The 27,193-nt window shown below is 38.8% G+C and overlaps 2 protein-coding genes across 3 annotated transcripts in view; one reads left to right on the plus strand and one right to left on the minus strand.

Annotated features, from left to right (window-relative positions):
• SRBD1 (S1 RNA binding domain 1) overlaps positions 1 to 27,193 on the plus strand; it is a 253,401-nt gene that overhangs the window by 125,343 nt on the left and 100,865 nt on the right. For both annotated transcript variants that reach the window (XM_055400672.2, XM_055400673.2), the window contains exon 15: positions 18,176 to 18,267. In XM_055400672.2, the coding sequence (XP_055256647.2) occupies positions 18,176 to 18,267 (92 nt within the window). The remainder of the gene's footprint in view (positions 1 to 18,175; positions 18,268 to 27,193) is intronic.
• On the minus strand, positions 5,214 to 5,540 carry LOC129539764 (peptidyl-prolyl cis-trans isomerase FKBP1A-like). The gene has a single exon (XM_055400674.2). The coding sequence runs from the start codon at positions 5,538 to 5,540 to the stop codon at positions 5,214 to 5,216; it is 327 nt and encodes a 108-aa protein (XP_055256649.2).

The raw sequence follows: 27,193 nt of genomic DNA on the forward strand, positions 1-27,193 counted from the left end.
CTTGGCCCAGGGATCCCTTTGTATTTTTCAATAGAATATAAAAACCTAAATGATACTGTATGTTCTTTTCCATGTATAGCTATACCGTTAACTGTGTACTGCTCATCTGTTGCCCAGTCATGTCCGACTCTGCGACCCCATGGACTACAGCACACCAGGCTCCTTGAATGGATCTACTCATCTGAATGCATCCTAATTTGTTCAGTTTCTGTTGTATCTAACCAGATGACTTGACAGTGAATGTTCCTTCCTAAACAAACAACCTATTCTTATGTATCCCTGGGTTGGGAAGATCCCCTGGAGAAGAAAATGGCAACCCACTGCAGTATCCTTGCCTGGAAAATCTCATGGACAGAGGAGCCTGGTGGGCTGTAGTCCATGGGGTCGCAAAGAGTTGGGCACGACTGACCGAGTAACACTTACGCATGTACAGTATCTCCTGCTTTGAGTTTTCCTCAAAATCATTTCTTTTTCTTAGACTGAGATATGAGGAGAAATAAAGTAGACCATCATGCCAATATGTGAACCTCTGGGAACAAAAATGCTTACTGATTAACTTTCACAAAAAAACTTTCAAAAGGCCCCAGAGCTTTTAATTATTGAAAAAACATGTGAAAAGATGAACGGGCAGTGAGAAGTGGGCAGAGGGTGGTATTTAAGTAGGAAGAAGCCTGGCCTTACAGTCCAGAGACCAGTTTTTCCTTTTTGAGTTTTAGTTTCAGGTGATCTTGATTTAATTTTATTTACTTCTGATTCTTTCTAACCCCACAGGTAAAGTGAAGAGGGTACTTAGGATTCTGACTTCCTTATAGGAATTAGATCTTAAAGCACTTACAAAAAGCTATAAATACTACAGAAATGCAAGAGATTCATATTGTTATTTCAGATCAACTGAAAATGGCTTTGAGGAAATAATATGCACTTGTAGACTAAGCAAAGAATTCTTTGACCATTTTTTGCCTCTGCATTGAAGGAGCTGCTGCTGCTGCTGCTGCTAAGTCACTTCAGTCGTGTCCAACTCTGTGTGACCCCATAGACGGAAGCCCACCAGGCTCCCCCGTCCCTGGGATTCTCCAGGCAAGAACACCGGAGTGGGTTGCCATTTCCTTCTCCAATGTGTGAAAGTGAAAAGTGAAAGTGAAGTCGCTCAGTCGTGTCCGACCCATAGCGACCCCACGGACTGCAGCCTACCAGGCTTCTCTATCCATGGGATTTTTTAGGCAAGAGTACTGGAGTGGCTTGCCATTGCCTTCTCCAATTGAAGGAGCTAGTTTGACCAAATTATCAGACAGGATATAGACAGGTACCATTGCACTCAGCTATTTTCCCTTTTGTGAGAGCCTTGAGTTGAATGTTTCTCTGGGCAGCTAATCCTTGGCACCGCAGCTTTGTTCTGAGAGTGGCATCTGGCACTAGATTGATTTAACCGAGTCTGAGGTTTGCTCTTTTCAGAATGTGCTCCCTAGGCAGCTTCTGTGTTGCTCTGACATGACCACATGCTGCTGCTGCTTTTCCTGCCTTCCAGCACCACGTGTGAGGCTAAGACATTCTGACACCTGCCATTTGGAACCTTTACTTGCTGTAAAATGTCAAGATTTTCAGACAAGATGAAGACAGATATAACTGATCATTCTTCCCTTTCTCAGAAATAGGCTGAGGGCATTTGTTCATAGATGGATGAATTGCTATAGTAGTACAGTTCTGTTAGTTTGGAGAGAGGCACCCAGATTTGTAAAAAAAAAAAAAGCATCAAAGGTTTTTATGTGTTCTTATTCTCCTTTGTACCTATTTGGTGTGATATTACTTTGCTGTTTGTATAAGGAAAGGTTTTAGTGAATATCCTTTGGATTTCACAGGATAAATGGTGAGAGTTGGGGGCAGGGGATGCAGTTCTCCTTGCACCTTATTGTTATTAAGAACCTCACTAGGAAACTGTAGATTTTGGAGGCTGAGCTTCTCTTATGGTCATATTGTCATACAGATGCACACACAGATAACTGTCAAAGTAAGACCTCCTGTTTGAGGTCCTTGCTGCTGCTTCCTTTTTTTTTTTTTTTTCATTGAGCCTTGGTGTTCTAAGATCAGAGGACTGATTAGTAAATAAGGACAAGAGGAAAAGTAGGGTAACCTGCTGAGTTTGTTCCTGCCAGTAACTGAAATCTAACTGGTTGAAGAAGAGGCTTGAACACTGTTATAAAATGAAGGCTTAAAAAAATTATTATTTTGCTTTTTCTTACCTTTCAATTTTATGGATAAATTATAATTGGTTGTTAGCTATTGAGTAAGCTCTTTCCTTTATTTCTTTTTAAAATTTTATTCATTTTTAATTGATTCTTTATTTCTTATGTCTTGATCTTTATCTCAGATCTCAAGTTCAGTATTGTCTCAGAGATGGTAATATCTTAATTTTGTGTAATTTGGGAAAGATATTCCAGTGACTCTAGTTCTTTTGAATTACAGAAAATATAAAGTGGTTGGATAAGATGCCTTATAAGTTTTTATTAGGAGACAGACCATTTTGAGAGACTGTGGATCTCTTATGAAACTGTATTCTCTGACATCTCTTTGGACAGCTTCTTAAGTGGCTCTGGGTGGCTCAGTGAAAAAGGAGAAGGAGTATTGGCCATCAGACTTGTTCATTGTATTGTAATTTATGAAGACTAATAAAATAATAAAATCCATCTCCAGCAACTGAAAGGCAATGAGGACTAATGGCTTTTATGTTATGGACAGGGTCCATGAATTAGAACATAAATATTTGAAAACATTTTATAGTAGAAGCCTAGCAGTTCTTCAGTATACAAAATTTCTTGCTTTGGATCCTAGACTGGCTTGAATTATATAAAGAAGGATTCTTTTGCAAATTTGAATGGGTTTTAATCTTTTAACTGGATCCTTCTTATTGCTGTAGTTTTTCCATAAAATCACAGAATCTGTATCTTAGGTCATGGTTTTAAAAATAGTATTCATATAAGTTTATCTTACAATTTGCTTTTTGCACATGGATAATCAGTGGGAGAGGGGTTTGGGGAGAATGGATACACGTGTATGTATGGCTGAGTCCCTTCGCTGTTCACCTAGAAAACTTCCACAACATTGTTAATTGGCTATACCCCAATACAAAATAGTTTAAAGTTATCAAGAAAAAAGGAAAAAAAATAAGGTAAGCATGTAGTAATTTGGGTTTTACCCTTGAAGTGAATCATCTTAATATTGCTTCTACCTGAACCAGACTTGTCCTGTATATTCCTGAAGTATGTTTTATGCATTTGCAAGTTATGATCCTAGATAAGATTTTAATTTTACCTGCAATCTTTGACTCTTATTCACTCAAGGTACAGTAAATATTCAACAAAGAAAAGTCTGTATTGTATATGAATTATTTTAAATGCCCTGATATGAAAAAACTAATAAAAATAGAAACATCAAAATAAATGTATTCTTTCAAATAATACACTCTTTTTCTATACTATCTTCCTTGGCACACCATTTATCTTTATTTTTACTAGTTTGTAAGGTGGACATATTTCTTATATTCTTTAGTTATTTTTTAATTGAAGGATAATTGGAGCAATAAAGAATAATAGTTTTACAGAATTTTGTTTTCTGTCAAACTCAGCATGAATCAGCCATAGGTATACATGTCTCCTCCCACTTGAATCTCCCTCTCATCTCCCTCCCCATTCCACCCCTCAAACAGAGCCCCTGTTTGAGTTATACTTATATTCTTAAGAATGGTATCCAAATGCATATACTGACCAATGAATGACTCTGAAAACACTGACACAGAGGTCCGTGTTCTTTAGTGCCAGCATGCCATCCACTGTTCTCAGGTGATAGCTAGGCCCACCTGCAGCTGAATATATTCATTCTATAGTGTATTAAAGCCAGCTAGTTGCAAGTTCTTTATTCCCTTTCTTCTAAAAAGATTAAATATGTTTAGGATGATAGTTGTGATAGGCTTTGCTAAAACTGAACAGAAAAGCAGATACTATGAGTGATATTTGCATATTGCTTATGTGAATGGGAGCCGTTAAACTTTCACATTTTTCAAGGGTTTACTATTTCTTTTGAATTTTTGAGGCTTTTTTTTTTTTTTTTTAAGAAAAGCCAGTATCAAGCACTTTTATTGCAGTAATAAAGCTTGAAACTCATATGTAGTGCAGGAATGGGGTAGGGGAGTAGGTAGCAATTTCTTTTACCAAATCACTACATAGGACAGCAAAAGGTTGAGAGGGAGAAGTCAGGAATCTCTGAGATCAGCAGGAAGAGCTGGCCATCAAAACACAAGAGACGCGGTGACGACCAGCATCATTTTCTCAAGGCAGAATTCACAGATTTGTCATGCCATGTCATGATAGCCTGGGCTTTCATGGGTGTTAAGTGTCTACAAATAGCACCTTAAATTTAACTTTTGGTTAAAGTCCTTAAAATTTAGGAAGTGGAGCTTGGATAACTATGAGATTACAAAAGTCTTGGATATCCATTACAAAAAGCACAGGATAGAAAAAAGGTAGGCCCTAAAGAAGGCGTCAGAGGTCCCTGTCGGTCTGGGAACAGACATCTGTGGCGTCCAACATCTCAGTGAAAACAGTTTTCTTTCAAAAGGCAGAGGATTTAAGGGGAGGATTGGGGGGTAGGGCAGTGGAGGCAAAGGCTCTCCCCCTACCCATTTTAGTTGTGGGTAGGGCTTTTAATTCAGCCCAAGGACATCTCTCAACTTGGAGAATAGTTTGGCCCTAAAAAGTGTCTCAAGTCTGCTATGGCTTTGCAGTGCAGCAGTAAGAATGTTTAATATATAACAGAGAAAACTTTCATCCAAAATAAGATAAAATTAAATAATATCCTTGTCACCCCCTCTCCACACACCAGTTCCTGTTCTGAACTTAATCCATTACTTGTGCTGTTAATACCTAATACTTAACTGAAAACCTAGAGCCAAAGAACTAAAACTCAGTCTTCACCCCAAAACAAAAGTAAACTAAAATGAGTAACTTGAGGTTTATGGCCTCTAGTTCAGGTCAGCACACATATGAGGAGGAAGAGGGAGTAGTGAAGCTAGTGACAGAACACATTAAACTAGGGAAGATATTTATAGGAAGAGTGAGTGGAACATCAGGAAAAGCTCCATACAGACTTGTAGGTAGCTGGAGGTGCCATATCTTTCCATGGCACATCAGAGAATAGGGACTTCAGGGGGGAGGCCATTCCTGTCATTCCAGTTTTAGAAGCTCCACATCAAAGATGAGAGTAGCATTTGGTGGGATGATGCCTGGGTGCCCTCTTGCACTATAGGCGTAGTCTGGGGAGATAGTCAGCTTGGCTTTCTGACCCACGCTCATTTGGGCAACCCCTTCTTCCCAGCCTCGAATCACCTGCTTCTTTTCCAGCACGAACTTAAAGGGTTTGTTTCTGTCCCGAGAGGAGTCAAATTTCTTGCCATCTTCCAACATCCCCGTGTAGTGCACCACGCAGGTCTGGCCGTGCTGCGGGAATGTGCGCCCGTCTCCAGGGGAGATGGTCTCTACCTGCACTCCCATGGCGGAGGAGGAGCAGACAGGTGGGCGGGATAGACCAAGAGCGGACCAGGAGGCGGTTCTGCGGCGCTGCCTCGTCCCTCCACGCAACGGGCTGAGCGCGTGCCCTGGCACGCCCCCCTGAGATTTTAGAACACTGATTCTTAACGTATAGTCCTAGACTTTATTAGAATTTAAAACGTTTGTGTTTCAAAAGTCCGTTAGAGAAATGAAAAGACAAGCCAAAAATTGGGAGAAGATATCTGCAAATTATGTATCTGATGAAGGACTTGTACTTAGAATAGGCAAAGAACAGATAATTCGATGAGACAAGCTGATTAAAAATGGGCAAAGATTTGAATAGATATTCCACTAGAGAGATTAGGAAAGGCCAACAAAGACATTGAATAAATGTTCAGCATCATCAATAATTAATAAATGTAAAACCAGCTACAAGTAGATAGCACTTCATGACAACTAGAATAGTTGTAGTCAAAAAGACAGACAACAGCAAGTATTGTCTAGGAAATGAACAAACTGGAGTCCTTATTCATTGTACCTAGGCAGTTTCTTAAAAATTAAACATGGATTTACAACCGAGTATTTCCCCTCCTGGGAATCTATCCAAGAGAAATAAAACATATGTCCACACAGAGACTTGTAAATAAATGTTTATAGCAACATTATTCACAATATCAGAAACTTGGACCAACCCCAAATGCTTTTAACTGATGAATGGATAAACAAAATGCAGTATTTCTAGAACAGTGGAATACTATTTAGCAATAAAAAAGTAGTGAAACTACAGCATGAATAAATCTCAAAAGCATTATGCTAAGTGAAGAAGCCAGAGAGAAAGGCCGCATACTTTATGATTCCATTTATATGACATGTCCAGGCAGGTGAATGTCTAGAGACAAAAAGTAAATTAGTGAATGAATACCTGGAGCTGGAGATGGGAATGAGTACTACAAATGGGCACCAAAGGATCTTTTGGGGATGGAAATGTTCTGCAATTGGATTTTGGTGTGGTCATACAGCATTGAATTATATACTTAAGATGGGTGAACTTTATGAAATGTAAATTATATCAGTGCTTCATTGACTATGTCACAGCCTTTGTGTGGATCACAATAAACTGTGGAAAATTTTGAAAGAGATGGGAATACCAGACCACCTGACGTGGCTCTTGAGAAACCTATATGCAGGTCAGGAAGCAACAGTTAGAACTGGATGTGGAACAACAGACTGGTTCCAAATAGGAAAAGGAGTACGTCAAGGTTGTATATTGTCACCCTGCTTGTTTAACTTACATGCAGAGTACATCATGAGGAACACTGGACTGGAAGAAGCACAGGCTGTAATCAAGATTGCCGGGAGAAATATCAATCACCTCAGAAAGGCAATACCAAAGAATGCTCAAACTACCGCACAATTGCACTCATCTCACACGCTAGTAAGGTCATGCTCAAAATTCTCCAAGCCAGGCTTCAGCAGTATGTAAACCGTGAACTCCCAGATGTTCAAGCAGGTTTTAGAAAAGGCAGAGGCACCAGAGATCAAATTGCCAACATCCGCTGGATCATGGAGAAACCAAGAGAGTTTCAGAAAAACATCTATTTCTGCTTCATTGACTATGCCAAAGCCTTTGACTGTGTGGATCACAATAAACTGTGGAACATTCTGAAAGAGATGGGAATCCCAGACCACCTGACCTGCCTCTTGAGAAACCTGTATGCAGGTCAGGAAGCAACAGTTAGAACTGGACATGGAACAACAGACTGGTTCCAAATAGGAAAAGGTGTACGTCAAGGTTGTATATTGTCACCTTGCTTATTTAACTTATATGCAGAGTACATCATGAGGAACGCTGGGCTGGAAGAAGCACAAGCTGGAATCAAGATTGCTGGGAGAAATATCAATAACCTCAGATATGCAGATGACACCACCCTTATGGCAGAAAGTGAAGAGGAACTCAAAAGCCTCTTGATGAAAGTGAAAGAGGAGAGTGAAAAGGTTGGCTTGAAGCTCAACATTCAGAAAACAAAGATCATGGCATCTGGTCCCATCACTTCATGGGAAATAGCTGGAAAAACAGTGGAAACAGTGTCAGACTTTGTTTTTTTGGGCTCCAAAATCACTGCAGATGCTGATTGCAGCCATGAAATTAAAAGACGCTTGCTCCTTGGAAGGAAAGTTATGACCAACCTTGATAGTATATTAAAAAGCAGAGACATTACTTTGCCAACCAAGGTCCGTCTAGTCAAGGCAATGGTTTTTCCCGTGGTCATGTATGGATGTGAGAGTTGGACTGTGAAGAAAGCTGATCGCCGAAGAATTGATGCTTTTCAACTGTGGTGTTGGAGAAGACTCTTAAGAGTCCCTTATACTGCAGGGAGATCCAACCAGTCTATTCTAAAGGAGATCAATCCTGGATGTTCATTGGAGGGACTGATGCTAAAGCTGAAACTGCAATACTTTGGCCACTTCATGCGACGAGTTGACTCCCTGGAAAAGACTCTGATGCTGGGAAAGCTTAGGGGCGGGAGGAGAAGGGGACGACCGAGAATGAGATGGCTGGATGGCATCACCGACTCTGTGGACGTGGGTTTAAGTGAACTCCGGGAGTTGGTGATGGACAGGGAGGCCTGGCGTGCTGTGATTCATGGGGTCGCGGAGAGTCGGACACAACTGAGCAACTGAACTGAACAGATATGCAGATGACACCACCCTTATGGCAGAAAGTAAAGAGGAACTAAAAAGCATCTTGATGAAAGTGAAAGAGGAGAGTGAAAAGGTTGACTTGAAGCTCAACATTCAGAAAACTAAGATCATGGCATCTGGTCCCATCACTTCATGGGAAATAAATGGGGTAACAGTAGAAACAGTGTCAGACTATTTTTTTGGGCTCCAAAATCACTGTGGATGCTGATTGCAGCCAGGAAATTAAAAGACGCTTGCTCCTTGGAAGGAAAGTTATGATCAACCTAGATAGCATATTAAAAAGCAGAGACATTACTTTGCCAACCAAGGTCCATCTAGTCAAGGCTATGGTTTTTCCAGTAGTCATGTATGGATGTGAGAGTTGGACTGTGAAGAAAGCTGATCACCGAAGAATTGATGCTTTTGAACTGTGGTGCTGGAGAAGACTCTTGAGAGCTCTTTGGACTGCAAGAAGATCCAACCAGTCCATTCTAAGGGAGATCAGTCCTGGGTGTTCATTGGAAGGACTGATACTGAAGGTGAAGCTCCAATACTTTGGCCACCTCATGCGAAGCATTGACTCACTGAAAAAGACTCTGATGCTGGGAGGGATTGGGGGCAGAGGAGAAGAGGACGACAGAGAATGAAATGGCTGGATGGCATCACCGACTCGATGGACATGAGTTTGAGTGAACTCCAGGAGTTGGTGATGGACAGGGAGGCCTGGCATGCTTTGTGACCCCATAAGTGATTCATGGGGTCACAAAGAGTCGGATACGACTGAGTGACTGAACTGAACTGAACTGAAAGGTTTAACAGCTGTATGGTCCCAGCAGCATTAGCAGTACCAGTGAACTTGTTAGAAATGCAAATTCTTCATGCCAGTAAAGTCAGAACTCTGGACGTGTGTGCTTTAACAACCTTCAGCAGATTCTGATGCAGCATTGAGTTTGATAACCACATGAGAATAAAGGAAGGTTAAATGGAGATGTGGGTAGTTTGGGTACAGCTTACATGCATTCAGTCTACCCTGTTACTGTAACTGTAGGAAAGGTTTGAATTAAGGACTTATAATAGAGTTAAAGAAAATTACAGGGCAATGGGAGTAAAAATAAACTGGCCTTTCATGTTCTTGATATGCCCCTATGAGAAGCTTTATGATTGTGATGTTTGTGTACCACATATATTAGTAAATCCCTGTGTTCTTTTAGACTTGCTGTTACTTAACGAACATAGCATAAACAGGTTCATTTGCCATAACGACAGTGGAAGTTTAGATCCTTGAAAGGAATTATTTCTTCTAAATATTTACACAGTATAATATAGCAGAGCCAGAAATATGCAGTGATCCCAAAAAAGTAAAGATCTGACCATAGGTAAAGAAGTAAATGGAGCAGCCTGCTGAACTGAATAACTCCTTCTTTCCCTCTGTCTGTTCAGTGTACTTTTGAAAAGCATGATTAGAAAAAGCGGTTAATCTAGAGTCGTCATCTTTACGTTTGGCGTGTACTTTCAGGGTTTGTTTGTTCTTTTTTTTTCCCCTGAGTGTTATCTGGGTGGCCAAAAGAAATTCTGAAGTTTTTTGATTGTCCCAGAAAAGGGTCTGATGATTCAAACTGTAGACTGCTGGTTGGTGAACGTGTTAGGTGAAGTTTGTAGATAAGGTCACCATTAAACGGGGGGTGGGATGACTTCTGTAGAGGTATAAGTTCATGTCAGAGGAAAGGAGAGGTTGGCAGGGTAGGGGATTTGAGGTAGAAACAAACATAAGGAAGGAAAGGAGGAATGAGTAATGGTGTTAAAAATGCTAAAATGTGTATGATTTATTAGTGGAGTTCACTGAGATTGTCAGCAATAGCATTTGGGAGAATATTGGGGAATGTAGCAAAAACCATTGTTTTTTCCAAAACTTTATTCAACTATAGGTAAAAAGAACTGAGCTATTAGCTGCTCGTAAAGTGTATCTCAGTTTCTGTCTCTCTCTCTAATTATTTTATTTCTCATTGTCTTTCTCTTTGCTTCTCTCCTTTTTTTTATTCTTAAAACTTTTAATAATTCAGTTGTATTATTCAGCACTATTATTAGCAAAATATGAGAATATTATAACCCTCTAGGTTGGTAATTCTCATTCTGACTTCTGTTATTGGATGGATAATAAAGGAATAATGTATCTTGCAATAAGTTACATTCTGAAAAAGTCTATGCCATAGCAATCTGAATTCCACATATTTTATTAGTGGATAAATTCTCAAAGATCTATTTAAGCTTAAAAAACATAGAAGGCATAAAAAAGAAAAAGTAAACCTCCCTTTGTAAGAAGACTCTAATTCATACTCTTAGATTTATATCTAAATGTAGAATTACATTTGAAGAAGAATAAACAAACACAGATAATCTGTTATTATATGAGTAAATACAAATTGAATGCCTTAAAATCTGACAGTTTTGAAGTTAACTGCAAGAATCAGGAGAAGCACACTTTTTGGTATGTTTGGGCAGTAAGGATGGTAGGGAGGTTGATATCATGTTTTTTAAAATCAGGACATTTCAAAATGTTGAGCAAAGCACAGTTTAATTGTAAAATTAGATGAGTGTTTCTTTCTTGGCCTCTTAGTTTTGGGAACTTGTTAGTAGCGAACATGAAATGTTTACAGTATTGCTGCAAACAACAGCCTATTCCATGGTTAGTGTTCTACTCTTTGAGCCTGCTTTTCTTGTGCAGTGGGGCCCTTCTCCTTGCACCCAGTGTAAACTCACTTAGGCATCAGGCCTCCTGCTTGGTTGCGCCTGTGACTGTCTTCCGTGAGCTTCTTTTAGTGGTATTGTGCAGTACTTGTATCAACTTCATGTTGGACTCAAATGTAGATGCGGGGAGGCGCAGAAAGGAGGCTTTTTTTTTTTTTCCCCAAGGGAAACAGAAGACAGTGAAGGGAAGGGAGAAAGAAAATGAAAGGAATGCTTACCCTGGAGAGTGGTCAGTCAGTCAGTCAGTCAATTCAGTCGCTCAGTCATGTCTGACTCTTTGCGACCCCATGAATCACAGCACACCAGGCCTCCCTGTCCATCATCAACTCCCAGAGTTCACTCAAACTCATGTCCATCGAGTCGGTGATGCCATCCAGCCATCTCATTCTCTGTCGTCCCCGTCTCCTCCTGCCCCCAATCTCTCCCAGCATCAGAGTCTTTTCCAGTGAGTCAACGCTTCGCATGAGGTGGCCAAAGTATTGGAGTTTCAGCTTTAGCATCAGACCTTCCAATGAACACCCAGGACTGATCTCCCTTAGAATGGACTGGTTGGATCTCCTTGCAGTCCAAGGGACTCTCAAGAGTCTTCTCCAACACCACAGTTGAAAAGCATCAATTCTTCAGCGATCAGCTTTCTTCACAGTCCAACTCTCACATCGATACATGACCACTGGAAAAGCCATAGCCTTGACTAGACGGACCTTGGTTGGCAAAGTAATATCTCTGCTTTTTAATATGCTATCTAGGTTGGTTATAACTTTCTTTCCAAGGAGTAAGCGTCTTTAGAGTGGTGAAATGAAGTGAAGTCGCTCAGCTGTGTCCGACTATTTGCGACCCCATGGACTGTAGCCTACCAGGCTCCTCCGTCCATGGGACTTTCCAGGCAAGAATACTGGAGTGGATTGCCATTTCCTTCTCCAGGGGCTCTTCCCGACCCAGGGATTGAACCCAGGTCTCCTGCATTGCAGGCAGACGCTTTAACTTCTGAGCCACCAGGGAAGCCCTTTAGAGTGGTTCAGTTCAGTTCACTCAGTCGTGTCCCACTCTTTGCGACCCCATGAATCATAGCACGCCAGGCCTCCCTGTCCATCACCAAAGAGACCCACAATTTCTGCTGGTTCCATTCTTTGTCAAAAACTGCTCTGCTTCAGTAGAGGGACCCAACCATCTTTTTTGTCCCTCAGTTTGTTGATTGGCTTTCCCTATGACGACATTTGAAGGTACCAGTGATTTTTGTCATCCTTATCTGCGAATGGCCCACTGACAGCAGTAAAAGTGATTTAAATGTAATTGTTTTGACACATTGCGGTATGTTGTAGCAGCTCAGTGTCATTGTAAACATAAACCAGAATTAGATTCTCTTGTGGTGTGAGTACCACTGTTGAGTTTATAGGCCAGAAGAGTAGGTAGCTGGTACTTTGAGGAACCCCCAAATTCCAAATTACAGTTCTGTTTGGAAGTTGCTAATTTGGGTTTGTCCTCTTTAGGTTTCTTTTGTGGGTTAACAGTGTTCATCTGATATGATATGAGACACTGAAGGAAAAGTAGCCCAGAGAATTCTGTATGGTTGAAATTCTGCTTTGTGGATATGATGGGATGTTCATCCCAGGGTACACTCACCCTCTGTTTGGTAGACGTTTTAAGTTCTCATAGGCTTATTATGGGTCCTCTGTGTAATTACTTTACCGTTGCTAGACTCATTCTCTTTGAAAAATGTTCATTCTTTGAAAGATAACTCAGAATTTTTCCTGTAAAAACTGTGATAGTTGGAGAATTGCTTCTAACTGGTGTTCCACCAGATGGTGCTAGTGTTACATACCTACGGGTAAAGTCCTTCGGTGTCATTGTAATCTTGAGGTTGTGTATTCCTGCTCTTTTTCTGTTTTACCATATTTTGCTTTTAGTGTGTGTTTTTCCACACCCTGTTTTCCTGGGGTCTAATCATGTCACCTCACATCTTTTCTGTGGTAGATAGTGAGTTGATTTTGGTGTGGTGATTCACTTGGTGGATAGATTCACAGGCCAAGGATTGAGTTATAACTTAAAGACACATAATATATTCTATATTTTAAAAATTTTCATCACGCATTTGCTTTTTGACCTGTATGTACAAATTGAGAGTTATTCTTGACTTTTCTGTTTAGCCACTTTTCTTTCATTTTATAAAACAATATCATATTATTGTTTGAGGTCTCACAGGAGTCATGTTTGGAAGTTATTACTAACCAATGATGTTTACCCACATTTAAGTTCAAAATAACTTTCATAATTTTCAGAGAAAGTTTGGTTAAAAAGAATGTTGGATATTATGTGATATCAGATCTCCTGGCCAGGTAAACAATGGTCATTTGAAACTTGATTTTTATAAACATTTTCTTTCTACAAATAAATATAGTTATTGCAGAAAAATTGGAAGAAACAAAAATTCATTTAAAGGAATAACTGATAGTTAAGTACTGTTAACATTACCATAAATGTTTCTTTTTTCTTTTTATATAACTACATTTTAAAAATAACAAAATTGGTCTTATGTCACAGTTTTGTAACCAGCCTTTCCACTTAATGCTTCACAACAATAATTTCAGATGACAGTATAGTTTTTCGTTAAAGAACCCTTTAACGATAGGCATTCTGATTTCAGGTTCTTTCATTCAGAGCCGTGCTATGATTAATAACACTATTTATTTTTTTGTGTAAATTAAAATTTCTTTCATATAAATTCCTAAAAATAATTAACCAGTTCAGAAAGAATGGATATTTTTGTGACTTGATCTTTATTTTCAAATTACCACCCGAAAGAGTTTTACAGTTTAAACATTCTGAGCAGTGTGGAATCTTGTTTCCTGGCATCCTTAGGATCACCAGATTACCTTAGTTTTTTTTTTTTTTTTGGCTGCATGCAAGGCTTGAGGGATCTTAGTTCTGTGGACCAGGGATTGAACCTGTGTCCCCTGCAGTGGAAGTACAGAGTCCTCTAACCACTGGATCCCCCAGGGAATTCCCACCTTAGTTTTTAAAGTGACTAGATATTGCTCATTTGAGACTCCCTGAAATGATAGTTCATCACTAAATAAAGGAATTTTAAATTGATTTTTTAAAAAAATAAGTATTTTTAAACAGTGAATCCTAGAGCCCCTTTTATTTATGGTGATTTAGTTTTTGGCCTTGACTCCTATCCCCAAAATACAAACAACTATTCTTTCATACTTCAGAACAGATTCAGTTCAGTTCAGTTCAGTTCAGTCGCTCAGTCGTGTCCGACTCTCCGCGACCCCATGAATCACAGCACGCCAGGCCTCCCTGTCCATCACCAACTCCCAGAGTTCACCCAAACTCATGTCCATAGAGTCGGTGATGCCATCCAGCCATCTCATTCTCTGTTGTCCCCTTCTCCTCCCGCCTCCAACCTTTTACCTCATAGCAAAGCAAATGATTAACTTTTTTAGACACTTTGTCTTACTTGTTGAGAAATTTAGGTCATTTACCTACCTTCTTTTCATAGAAATGTTTCTCAGTCTGAAAATTTAGAAGAACTACTTTTAGATAAATTTTTTAAGACTTTAGTGAAATGAGCTATGCATTTAGCCTCAGAACTTTTTAGTACGTATTTTTTTGGTAGGCAGAAGGAGGGAGGAAAAGGAAACTGCTCGATATTTATAAGACTTAAGAAATTCTAGTATACTTTTGTAAAAATTGAAACATCAGCTTTTATTAGTTTAAGCAAATATGTCCTGGGTGATTTTTGATATCTTACTAAATATTAATTGTGTTTTCACTTAAGTAAGTTAACTTTGAATTAGATTTTCTTTGTAACATAGAATGCATGCGATTTATTTTAAAATAAGAAAAATAGAAAATCTATTTTCATATCTGGGAAATAAAAAAAGAGACTCATACCGAGGCTTCAAGCAACCTTGTAAATGAATGTGAAAACTGTTAGCCCAGTAACCAAAAAAAGAAACAGCTAGTTTTCCTCTCTCATGAAAATATTATCCTGTCTCAATTCAGCAAAAGGAATTACCATTATTTTACTATCAGAATGAATAGTCACTGTAAGAAAAGTACTTGCAAATATGGCTCTAAAAGATTCATGAATGTACAATTTATCTTGATAGAAGAGACTTATAAACTGTGTAGAAATAAGTTCTGTGGTCTAAATATATTTTTTAAAATAAATTATATTTATAAATGATCAGATTTATGTAACAGCATTGACTTTTACTTGCAATAACAAAAATTAGTATTTTTCACTTGCAGACTTTTTGTTTAAAACATTTTAAATGAATTTAAAAGTAAATGCATCTATATTATGGGCATTACACTTGTTTTTTAGGTTATGAGTTTGTGGTTTATATATATATATATTTTTGTTTTTTAATAAAAGACCTAGAAAGACTCCAGTATAGTGCTGATTTTAGATAAAGTGCTTTAAGAATAATCAGTTTCATTCTAGAGAATTAGCACATTAACTTATAGATCTGGGACAATATGAAAGTGAAGTGGTAGCTTCTGAAGTGTAGTTTTGTATATTTAAAGTTTGAGATACCATAGTATTTATTTATGCATTTGTCAAAACAAGCAATTTGAAGGTATTTTAAGTACTGTAATATCTTAAAACTTTTGAGTTCAGATAGAACTGTGTCAGTTAAATTTCCCCAAAATTATAAATTTTGCTCAGAGTCTTGTCTGTTTTATGGCAAAATAAATAAAATAATCAAATTGCTAAGATTATGAGCCTAATTAGTTTACACCTGAGTGAAATTTGTTTTGTGATATATGATACATATTAAATGTTAGATACCTGGATATTGTGCAAAGTTTACTTTTGCTTTCCTCAAAATATGCTAGAGATAATTGGAATAATTTTTTAATAGTTTATTGGGAAACTTCCTAATAAGCAGAGTGCCTTGCAAAATCTCACATATAATATCTATCCTTAAAGTCTAAATGTGAAAGAAAAAAAGGAAGAGGACAAATGCTGTAACTTTTGTTCTTAGCAGCTTCTCCTGGAAAAAATCATCACCACTTCCAGCTTGATTTATTTCATTTAATTCTTGCTACATACACTTCTCAGATCCTTATATGTTTTATATTGAAGTAATCAGTGTTGAGGTTTTTCTGTTCATTTAGATTATTTAAGCGTTCTGATCTGCGCTTAGTACTGAACTGTTTATTGGACCCATGCTATCTAGTAACTAAAGCATATGAAATTTACTACATTTTGTATTGATTTAATATTAATGTTAATCTAAAATCTTTGGGTGCAGCGTGTCACATCTGTTTTGTATTCCTCTGTTTAAAAGAAGTGGCAGTATGGTATTTGGAGGAATATTTATTATCTGAGTGTTTTTCTTTGCAACAGTTTCCCTCAGTCTTTTGAGAATTATAACTTCCAAGAGACAGTGAATCACCCAGAAAATTCTCAGGTACCCAATTGCTAAAGCCTACAGTTAATTGGAATTTTTATTTACTGTTTAAATTCCCTTTGCTCAAATAGTGGTAATTTTGGAGGCTTCTGGCAATGACAGAAAATAAATTTGTGGTAAGATTTTTTAAAATACTTTTTTCTCTTAATAATTGGTCCTGCCTGCACTTCACGGATACTCTGGGTTTTTTTCTTTTTTGGAAAAGAACTTTGTTAGGCTGAGTGTTCATTTGTGTTTGAAACTAAATTTTCCATGGCTAGTGGCTGAATATTCTTACTTACCCTCAGTTTCATAAAGGGGTTGGCTTTGTGCTTTGTATATAATATGCACCTCTTACTGTATCTTGATGAGGGCTTGATGAGGAACAAGATGAGCAGCCTTGCTTTCCAATTGAAGAGTGTTCATTTTCCCTGTTAGGAAATTTGGAATAATAGATCTTGTTTTCAAAAAATATATAAATCTTCTTGTTGCCCCAAGTAATCCTCTCAAGTCTCAGTGGCTTATAATCGTCAAAATTCAATTAGGAGTTCTGCAAAGAACTCTTTGGAATATCAAACTAACTGTTTCACATTTTACTTATCAGTGTTGAGTGGTTACAGCAGAGCAATATGTTAGAAGTTATCTGCTCAACTTGTCTCATAATTTAAGTAACTACTGAAGAGCAAGAAAGGGAGAGGTTTCTAAAAGTAGATTAAAAATTAAACACCACCATGTTTCTACTTTTGAATCTTGACACCTAGATAGTCACATGGTAGAGAACCAAAGGTATTGTAAATACTTAAAGTAGATGATTTTTTACATATTATATCATAAAGAAAGCCCATAATTTTAAAATGTTAGATAAACTGTACAAATGTCAACCTCTATACAACTGTCACCTGTAAGAGAGTGCTGCCAGTGTGGTTTGTAAAGTATATGGAGCCAGAGAAGAAAGAAAGAGGTTGTGTGATGGCTTGATTAAAGAAACAAGAAATGGTTTAAAACCTGCCTAAAGTGATATGTTTCAAGTTTACTGAAAGGATGACTTGAAACCCTCCTGAAACGAAGTGGGGTGTCTGATCCTCTTCCTTTTCACATTGTTGTTGTTGGTTATAACCAAGTAATAATAATGGTGAAGGCTTCCCAGGTGGCTCAGTGGTAAAGAATCTGCCTGCCAAGCAGGAGACGTAGTTTCGATCCCTGGGTGGGTAAGATCCTCTGTAAAAGGAAATGGCAACCGACTCCAGTATCTTGCATGGGAAATCCCATGGATGGAGGAGCATGGCGAGCTACAGTCCATGGAGCCACGAAAGAGTCAGACATGACTTAGCGACTAAACAACAACAACAGGGCAGCATTTATAGAAATAGTTTTTGTGTGTATCCACATATGCACATATCCACATACATGTCAGTGCTTTCCAAGATGCTTTAGAATGATTAATTCAGACAAGAGTCATAAATGTCAGTCTATAATGGATTATAAGCACAAGAGAAGCTAAGTAGTCTGAAAATTTTGTTGGCCTCATGGAGCAGTATCCATTGTGTTCATTTATAAACTGTCTCTTGTTTCTACTGACAGAAAACAACTGAATAAATTCATTATGGATTTAAGCCTGTGTATTTCATCTGTGAAGAAACAAACATTGCTTATGTTAATGAATAATCAAGTAGTATAGATACCATTGAAATATAAGGAGAGTGCTTTGCCCTTCAGTTCTCTTATAATACCTACTCTCGTTCATTTATTTTTTGGGGGGCAGGCAGAAAGTTTGGCAAATGATATTCCCCTTTTCTTTCTTCTCAGTATCGTCAGTGAAGCAGGAGCATCAATCTACAGTGTCAGCCCTGAAGCTAACAAAGAGATGCCAGGGCTGGACCCTAATTTGAGAAGTGCAGGTAAGAAACTATGGACCATCACAAAGCGTGTGATTTTAGCATTTTGGACTTAAATTTGTAGCAAGCAAAATATTTAAATATCTAAGAAATTTTAGAAGCTGTATTACGGGCATATTAGAAAGAAAGTGTTTGATTGGAATAATACTGGGCATTATGGAAAAGAGGTGGAAGAAAACTGCTTTTAAAGAGCACTGCACAGTATTCTAGAGTATGGTGGAAAATTAGCCCAAAACATTATTAGTAAAATTAAATGCTGGAGAGTTAATAGTACAATACAATAAAACACTCTCAGCTCTCATTCTTATTATGAAATATTACTATTACAGCTTTTTGTTGGAGAAAAGTAATATGTTAACATAAAAACATTTAAAGTGCAAATGCATAAACAGTTACAGACTTTCAGTCTGTTGCAAAATATTTGCTGAATGATCAGTTTCTCTTGTCTTGCTGATATGAATTGCCATTAGTGTATTGTTTCAATCAGCCTGATTTGATTTTAGTTGTGTAAAATTGCCTTGATTTCTGTGTTGTGGAATAGTTTAAATCTCGTATATGAAGGAATTAAGATATTTTGAGACATCTAATTAAAGTAATTGGAATCACAAGCAAAATATAGATCTGGTAAGACCATTTTTCTGTGTAATAGGTGGATATTTAGACTGCTTTGTTAGAAAGGACTTATGTGTGTGTGTGTTTACTGATTTTATTACTTTTTAATCGAAGTATCATTTATTTACAGTATTATATTTGTTAGGTGTACAGCATTGTGATTCAGTATTTTTACAGATTATATCAGTCCTGGGTGTTCATTGGAGGGACTGATGCTAAAGCTGAAACTGCAATACTTTGGCCACCTCATGCGACGAGTTGACTCACTGGAAAAGACTCTGATTCTGGGAAAGGTTGGGGGCGGGAGGAGAAGGGGACGACAGAGAATGAGATGGCTGGATGGCATCACCGACTCTGTGGACATGAGTTTGAGTGAACTCCTGGAGTTGGTGATGGACAGGGAGGCCTGGTGTGCTGTGATTCATGGGGTCGCGGAGAGTCGGACACGACTGAGTGACTGAACTGAACTGAACTGAACTGAACTCCCTTAAAAGTTCTTACAAGATAATGGCTATAATTCCCATTGCTGTACAATATATCTTTGTTGTTTATTTTATATTTAGTAGTTTGTGTATCTTAACTCCCCAGTTTTAGGAAATGCCAAATTAGGGGAAACAGACTTCTTGTTTAATTTTTTCCCCTTAAAGATTCTCATCAAATTTCATTGACTGTTCTTTAAATGTATACCTGGAAATAGGTATTTGAAAATTTTTGCATTAATCTAAAGTTAAAGACTTCTTTTGTGATCCAAAAGAATTTGTAGTTTCCTTTCAGTTGTTCATTCTCTGACACAGTCACCTGTCTACAGATCATCCCTTCAAACTCAGATCTCAGCTCAGAGTCTTGCTTCTTCAGTGAAAGTTTTCCCTGTCACACCGACTCAGTGGCGTCTCTGCCTCCTTGCCTTGTTCTCTTTTGATACTTGCCTTATATCAGTTCAGTTCAGTTCAGTCGCTCAGTCGTGTCCGACTCTCCGCGACCCCATGAATCACAGCACGCCAGGCCTCCCTGTCCATCACCAACTCCCGGAGTACACTCAAACTCATGTCCACAGAGTCGGTGATGCCATCCAGCCATCTCATTCTCCGTCGTCCCCTTCTCCTCCCGCCCCCAACCCTTCCCAGCATCAGAGTCTTTTCCAGTGAGTCAACTCGTCGCATGTAAATAGTAATATTAAGAAGAGGAATAGCTGGGGTAATCAGAGTGGGAGCTAACACTAATCTTTTTTAAGCGCTTAATATATGTGAAACATTGTGGTAAATACATTACCGGGATTATTTTATTTAATCCTCACAATTGCCCTGAGTCATTTATTACTCCCCCTTTACAGATGAGGAAACCAAGGCTTAAAGAGGCCACATAGCCAAGTAAATGTGTACATAGTATTTGTGTATTAACTTCTAAAATAAAGGAATACTTTACAAAAAATAAAATTCAGAGCCTCCCTCCCAAGTTGGCACTGATAGTCATCCTACAGGGCATTTGATAAAATTGTTGCATAGGTGGTGGCAGTCCCTCAAACTTCCCCTTTGCTGCTATTTCCTTTCCACTACTGGCCTGTGTGGATACATAACTGCCATAGTATTATAAGGGAACAAAATTATAATGCTCTAATAAGACTCTGTGAAAACAGGAAGTAATAAAGAAGGGAATTGGTATATAGTCCTAATTACTCTGATTTCAAAACCTAGGTGTGTCTTCAGTTTATGATTCACTGCAGATGTGCCTTCTTTCTTTGTCTTAGCTTGTTTCCACGTTGGCAACAACTATGTTTGAGCCATATCAACTCAAAATACCTACCTGGACATTTTGAGTCTTCATGGTGTCTGGTCCTGGAATCAGATGTTGAAACTGAGAGTCTCCCCTCTTGACTTTCTAGGGCCCCACTTCCTTTTCAATTCCTGTTTTCTGACTGGGAGTCTTTCTCTTTCTTCGTGATTGATGCTGGGGATGACTTTACACTTCATTTGAGACCTACCTACGAGTGTAGGTTTTACCTTTCAACCCTCATGAGTTTACTGTATCAAATATAAGAGAACCTCAGCATTCTTACAAGTGTTAAACATATGTAAGAAAATGACCTTTATCTTACTATATCTTTTTGACCAGTTTATCAGCTTATTGAAAACAGAAGTTATCCTTATATATACTTACAACCCCCTCATAATAAATTCATTATATGGACAGAGTTTAAATTGGATGAGTAGAATGGTAGATGTTTGATATTAAAATGTTTATTTTGGATTTCTGATTTAAAATGAAGTTTAAATATCCTTTACTCTCTTCTGAAATCTCATTAAAGTGACAATAACTTGATAGAATGAAGGCATAAACTACTAGGACAAGGAGAATAGGGAAGAGCAAATAGCAACAATAGTTTTGAAGCTGGAACTCACTTGAGATCTAGCCAGCTTGAGAAATTGGAATACTGAGACAGCATTGCTGAAAACAGAACTAACCTGAAATCGATCACAGAAACCCTGAAGACTTAGCGAATACACGATCACTGTTAGAAGTATCTTGGGAGGGCTGAGAATGGGTCTAAAATAAGAAGATGGATTAAAAGTCTCTTTAAAAAAAGATGAGATCAGGTTAAACATAGGATACCATGTAACCCAGCAATCCCATTTCCAGGTATATACTCAAAAAATTGAGAACAGGTACTCAGCAAATACTTGTACACAAATGCTCATAGCAGCACTATTTACAGTAGCCAAAAACTAGCATTGGTCCAGTAGCTGAATATCAGCAGGTGAATAGAAAAAATGTGGTCTGTCCATATGATGAAGTAACATTTTCAGTCATAAGAAGGAATGAAGTAACGATATGTGCTATGACATGGATGAGCCTTGAAAACATGCTAAGCAAAAGAATCTAAGCACAAATGGTCACATATTGTATGATTATATATATATATATATGAAATGTCTAGAATAGGCAAATCTGCAGACACAGAGAGCTGGATGGTGGTTGCCAGGGACTGGGAAGAGGGGACAGTGAAGAAGGACTGCTTAATGTGTTCGGGGTTTCCTGTGGGGGTGATGAAAATATTTTGGAACTTGATAGAGGTGGTGGTTTTCACAATATTGTAAGTGTACTAAATACCACTGAAAGTTATACCTTCAGTTCAGTTCAGTTCAGTTCAGTCGCTCAGTCATGTCCGACTCTCCGCGACCCCATGAATCACAGCACGCCAGGCCTCCCTGTCCATCACCAACTCCCGGAGTACACTCAAACTCATGTCCATCGAGTCGGTGATGCCATCCAGCCATCTCATTCTCCGTCGTCCCCTTCTCCTCCCGCCCCCAACCTTTCCCAGCATCAGAGTCTTTTCCAGGGAGTCAACTCGTCGCATGAGGTGGCCAAAGTATTGCAGTTTCAGCTTTAGCATCAGTCCCTCCAATGAACATCCTAGATTGATCTCCTTTAGAATGGACTGGTTGGATCTCCTTGCAGTCCAAGGGACTCTCAAGAGTCTTCTCCAGCACCACAGTTCAAAAGCATCGATTCTTCGGCGATCAGCTTTCTTCACAGTCCAACTCTCACATCCATACATGACCATGGGAAAAACCATTGCCTTGACTAGACGGACCTTGGTTGGCAAAGTAATGTCTCTGCTTTTTAATATACTATCAAGGTTGGTCATAACTTTCCTTCCAAGGAGCAAGCGTCTTTTAATTTCATGGCTGCAATCAGCATCTGCAGTGATTTTGGAGCCCAAAAAAACAAAGTCTGACACTGTTTCCACTGTTTTTCCAGCTATTTCCCATGAAGTGATGGGACCAGATGCCATGATCTTTGTTTTCTGAATGTTGAGCTTCAAACCAACCTTTTCACTCTCCTCTTTCACTTTCATCAAGAGGCTTTTGAGTTCCTCTTCACTTTCTGCCATAAGGGTAGTGTCATCTGCATATCTGAGGTTATTGATATTTCTCCCAGCAATCTTGATGCCAGCTTGTGCTTCTTCCAGCCCAGCGTTCCTCATGATGTACTCTGCATATAAGTTAAATAAGCAAGGTGACAATATACAACCTTGACGTACATCTTTTCCTATTTGGAACCAGTCTGTTGTTCCATGTCCAGTTCTAACTATTGCTTCCTGACCTGCATACAGGTTTCTCAAGAGGCAGGTCAGGTGGTCTGGGATTCCCATCTCTTTCAGAATGTTCCACAGTTTATTGTGATCCACACAGTCAAAGGCTTTGGCATAGTCAATGAAGCAGAAATAGATATTTTTCTGAAACTCTCTTGCTTTCTCCATGATCCAGCGGATGTTGGCAATTTGATCTCTGGTGCCTCTGCCTTTTCTAAAACCTGCTTGAACATCTGGGAGTTCATGGTTTACATATTGCTGAAGCCTGGCTTGGAGAATTTTGATCATGACTTTGCTAGCGTGTGAGATGAGGGCAGTTGTCCGGTAGTTTGAGCATTCTTTGGCATTGCCTTTCTTTGGGACTGGAATGAAGACTGACCTTTTCCAGTCCTGTGGCCACTGCTGAGTTTTCCAAATCTGCTGGCATATTGAGTGCAGCACTTTCACAGCATCATCTTTCAAGACTTGAAATAGCTCAACTGGAATTCCATCACCTCCACTAGCTTTGTTAGTAGTGATCCTTTGTAAGGCCCACTTGTTTTAAGGTATAAAGTTATACCTTAAAAAATGGTTAAGTTTGTGTTATGTAAATTTCACATCAATAAAAAAAAATGAATTAGACCTAGTCCACAAAGCTGAGTAACTCTCCTTCCACTTTTGCAGAAGACTGGAAAATTGTTCTCTAGAAAGGGTTAAATAGAAGGTTTCTGCATCAGAAGACATGGGTTATACACAAGAGTGGGAATACTTTAAAAAAAAAAAAGGATTATGTAATTATTAACTTGATGTTGTAGATACCTTCACTTCAGTTCAGTTCAGTCAATCAGTCGTGTCCAGCTCTTTGCGACCCCATGGACTGCAGCACACCAGGCCTCCTTGTCCATCACCAACTCCCGGAGTCTACCCAAACTCACGTCCATGGAGTCAGTGATGCCATCCAGCCATCTCATCCTCTGTTGTCCCCTTCTCCTCCCGCCTTCATTCTTTCTCAGCATCAGGGTCTTTTCAAATGAGTCAGCTCTTCGCATCAGGTGGCCAAAGTATGGGAGTTTCCACTTCAACATCAGTCCTTCCAGTGAACACACAGGACTGATTTCCTTTAAGATGAAGTGGTTGGATCTCCTCGCAGTCCAAGGGACTCTCAAGAGTCTTCTCCAACACCACAGTTCAAAAGCATCAATTCTTTAGCGTTCAGCTTTCTTCACCGTCCATCTCTCACATCCATACATGACCACTGGAAAAACCATAGCCTTGACTAGACGGACCTTTGTCGGCAAAGTAATGTCTCTGCTTTTTAATATGCTTTCTAGGTTGGTCATAACTTTCCTTCCAAGGAGTTAAGTGTCTTTTAATTTCATGGCTGCAGTCACCATCTGCAGTGATTTTGGAGCCCCAGAAAATAAAGTCAGCCACTGTTTCCACTGTTTCCCCATCTATTTGCCATGAGGTGATGGGACCAGATGCCATGATCTTAGTTTTCTTAATGTTGAGCTTTAAGATACCTTGCTGCTGCTAAGTTGCTGCTAAGTCACTTCAGTCGTGTCCGACTCTGTGTGACCCCATAGACGGCAGCCCACCAGGCTCCCCCATCCCTGGGATTCTCCAGGCAAGAACACTGGAGTGGGTTGCCATTTCCTTCTCCCATGTGTGAAAGTGAAAGTGAAGTCACTCAGATACCTTAGAGAGGACTAAAACCTCCATGCAGGAAATTAGGGGATTCTAGCCAACTAAAGGAGATCAGTCCTAAGTGTTCATTGGAAGGACTGATGCTAAAGCTGAAACTCCAATACTTTGGTCCCCTCATGTGACTAGTTGACTCAATGGAAAAGAATCTGATGCTAGAAAGGATTGGGGGTGGGAGGAGACGGGGACGACAGAGAATGAGATGGCTGGATACTGACTCGATGGACATGAGTTTGAGTGAACTCTGGGAGTTGGTGATGGACAGGGAGGCCTGGCGTGCTGTGATTCATGGGGTCGCAAAGAGTCAGACACGACTGAGCGACTGAACTGAACTGAACTGAACCAACACAAGAGAAAATACATATAGAAACCGAGATCAGAGATTTTACAGAGAAATGGCCCAATTACCTTGTAGTGAAGCCCACAACTGACAAACCTCACCTTTGAGCAAAGCACTTATAGTCAGGTTTTTAGTACCCTGCCTCTGATGGAAAGTAATCGTTCACTTAACATGTAAGGAAAATTTATACTGTTCAAGACAGATGCCAAAATATGAGGCAGGGGGTGGGGTGTATGCACTACATGGAAGAAATAGAGACTATGTAGAAAGAAGAAAAATAACGAAAAAGCTTGATATCTTTCGAGAAAAGATACTTCACTCATTTAAGGGTATATTTACATAAAATAATTTCACCCTTTTATGTATACTATCTATGAATTTTTTAAAGCTTATACTAGTCAGGTCACCACAAGTGCTACAGTCAAGATACAGATTATTTATATTAGGTCAACAGATTTGTCAGCTCCTTATTGAAAAGTGTAATTACTGATTAGAGGATCAAGATGTGCATTAAGAGCATTGCAATTACATTTTAATCAGCTTTTTTAGTGAAAAAATTCTAATTTGGAGTTCTTGAATGAAATCAGACAGCGTGGGGATTAACCTGTCTTCCTCTGTAGCTGTCTGATGGCAAGGAGAAGTACAAAAATGAAGTGAGTTTTGGACTTGAAAAATTTCTACTTTATAGTCTCAGGTAACAGAATAAAGAAAATTTTAAAGACAGCACAGTTTCTACAGTCTTTTAAGCAATACATTTATTTGCTCTGGAAGCTTTAAGAATCTAGGTGTTTCATGGATCTAAAGACCAGAACCAATATAGTTCCTTTTATCCTTTGTATATAAGACACCTTATAAATGAGGGGAGGATGCTGCTTTCAGTGGTACTGCACATGGCTGTAGCTCTGGTTGCTTACCTTTTAGGATGGTAATCTTTACTCAGTCTGGGCTCCCTTCCACAGGTTATGCACATTTTATTTTTCTTACGTGCAATACACACACACACATACACACAGAGACAGTGAATGGATTCTCCTTCATGATATTTTCTTACTGGTTGTTGATGGCATATGATGGAGTATCAGTTTTTGTGTGGGTGTCTTGAAACCAGCCAACTGATTAAAATCTTACTAGTTCTGGTATTTTTTTCAGTTGACTTAGTTGGGTTTTCTAAGAAGACAGTCATCATCTGCAAATAATAATAAGTAATCTAATTTCTGTCTTTTCAGTAATCGTGTCTTCTTTCTTTTCTTTTCCAATTGTGTGAGCTAGAATTTCCTGAACAGTGGTGAATAGTGACAGTGATACAGAGAAGTATTGGCATCATGTGTGGGAAAAAATAGGTAATATTTGCCATACATTTAGACATTCTGCATTTAAAAACCATATAACAACTTCATTGAGATACAGTTTACATAGCACACAATTAACCCTTGTAAAGTGTATGTCATCATTGTTTAGTATAGTCGGTTGTGTAACTATTGCAAGTATCCGATTTTAGAGCATTTTCATTGCCCCAAAGAGAAACCCCATACCAATTAGCAGTTTGCCCCCCTTCCTCTCTTTTTCCCAGTCTCTGAAAAACACTGACCTTCTTTCTGTCTGTATAGATTTGTCTATTCTGGATATGTCATAGAAATGGAGTCATTACAATGTGAGGTCTTTTGTGACCAACTGGCTTCTTTCACTTAGTATAGTGGTCTCAAAGTTTACCCATGCTATAGCGTGTTATCAGTACCCCATTCCTTTTTATCGCCAAATAATTTACCACCATACTCGTGTATACCACGGTTTTTTCATCCATTTATCAGTTGTTGAATATTTGGGTTGTTTTCACCTATTCGACTACGATGAGTAATGCTGCTGTGAACATCCATGTAGAAGATTTTATTTGGACAGATATTTTCATTTCTTTAGAGTATGTTCCTAGAAGTAAAAACTTGGGACATAGAGTTGAACATTCTGTGTTCAGCATGTTCCAGAAGTCTTTTTTACTCCTTTTACTATACTTTCCTCACCACTCCTCCTGTGCCTCTGTCACCATTTCCTCCTTTTCCTTTCTAACTGAAAATGTGAGTTTGCCGCAAGTTTGGGGCCATGACTCTTACTCTGTCTTCATTTTGTTAATCAGCAATCTACTACACTCCTTTTTCCTGAACTACTTATCTATCTCTTACTTGCAGAAGTCTGTTGTTAGCCTGATC

Source organism: Moschus berezovskii, chromosome 11 (genome assembly GCF_049115385.1).
Source record: "Moschus berezovskii isolate FMDL1 chromosome 11, NW_MosBer_1.0, whole genome shotgun sequence".
Lineage (NCBI taxonomy): Eukaryota > Metazoa > Chordata > Mammalia > Artiodactyla > Moschidae > Moschus > Moschus berezovskii.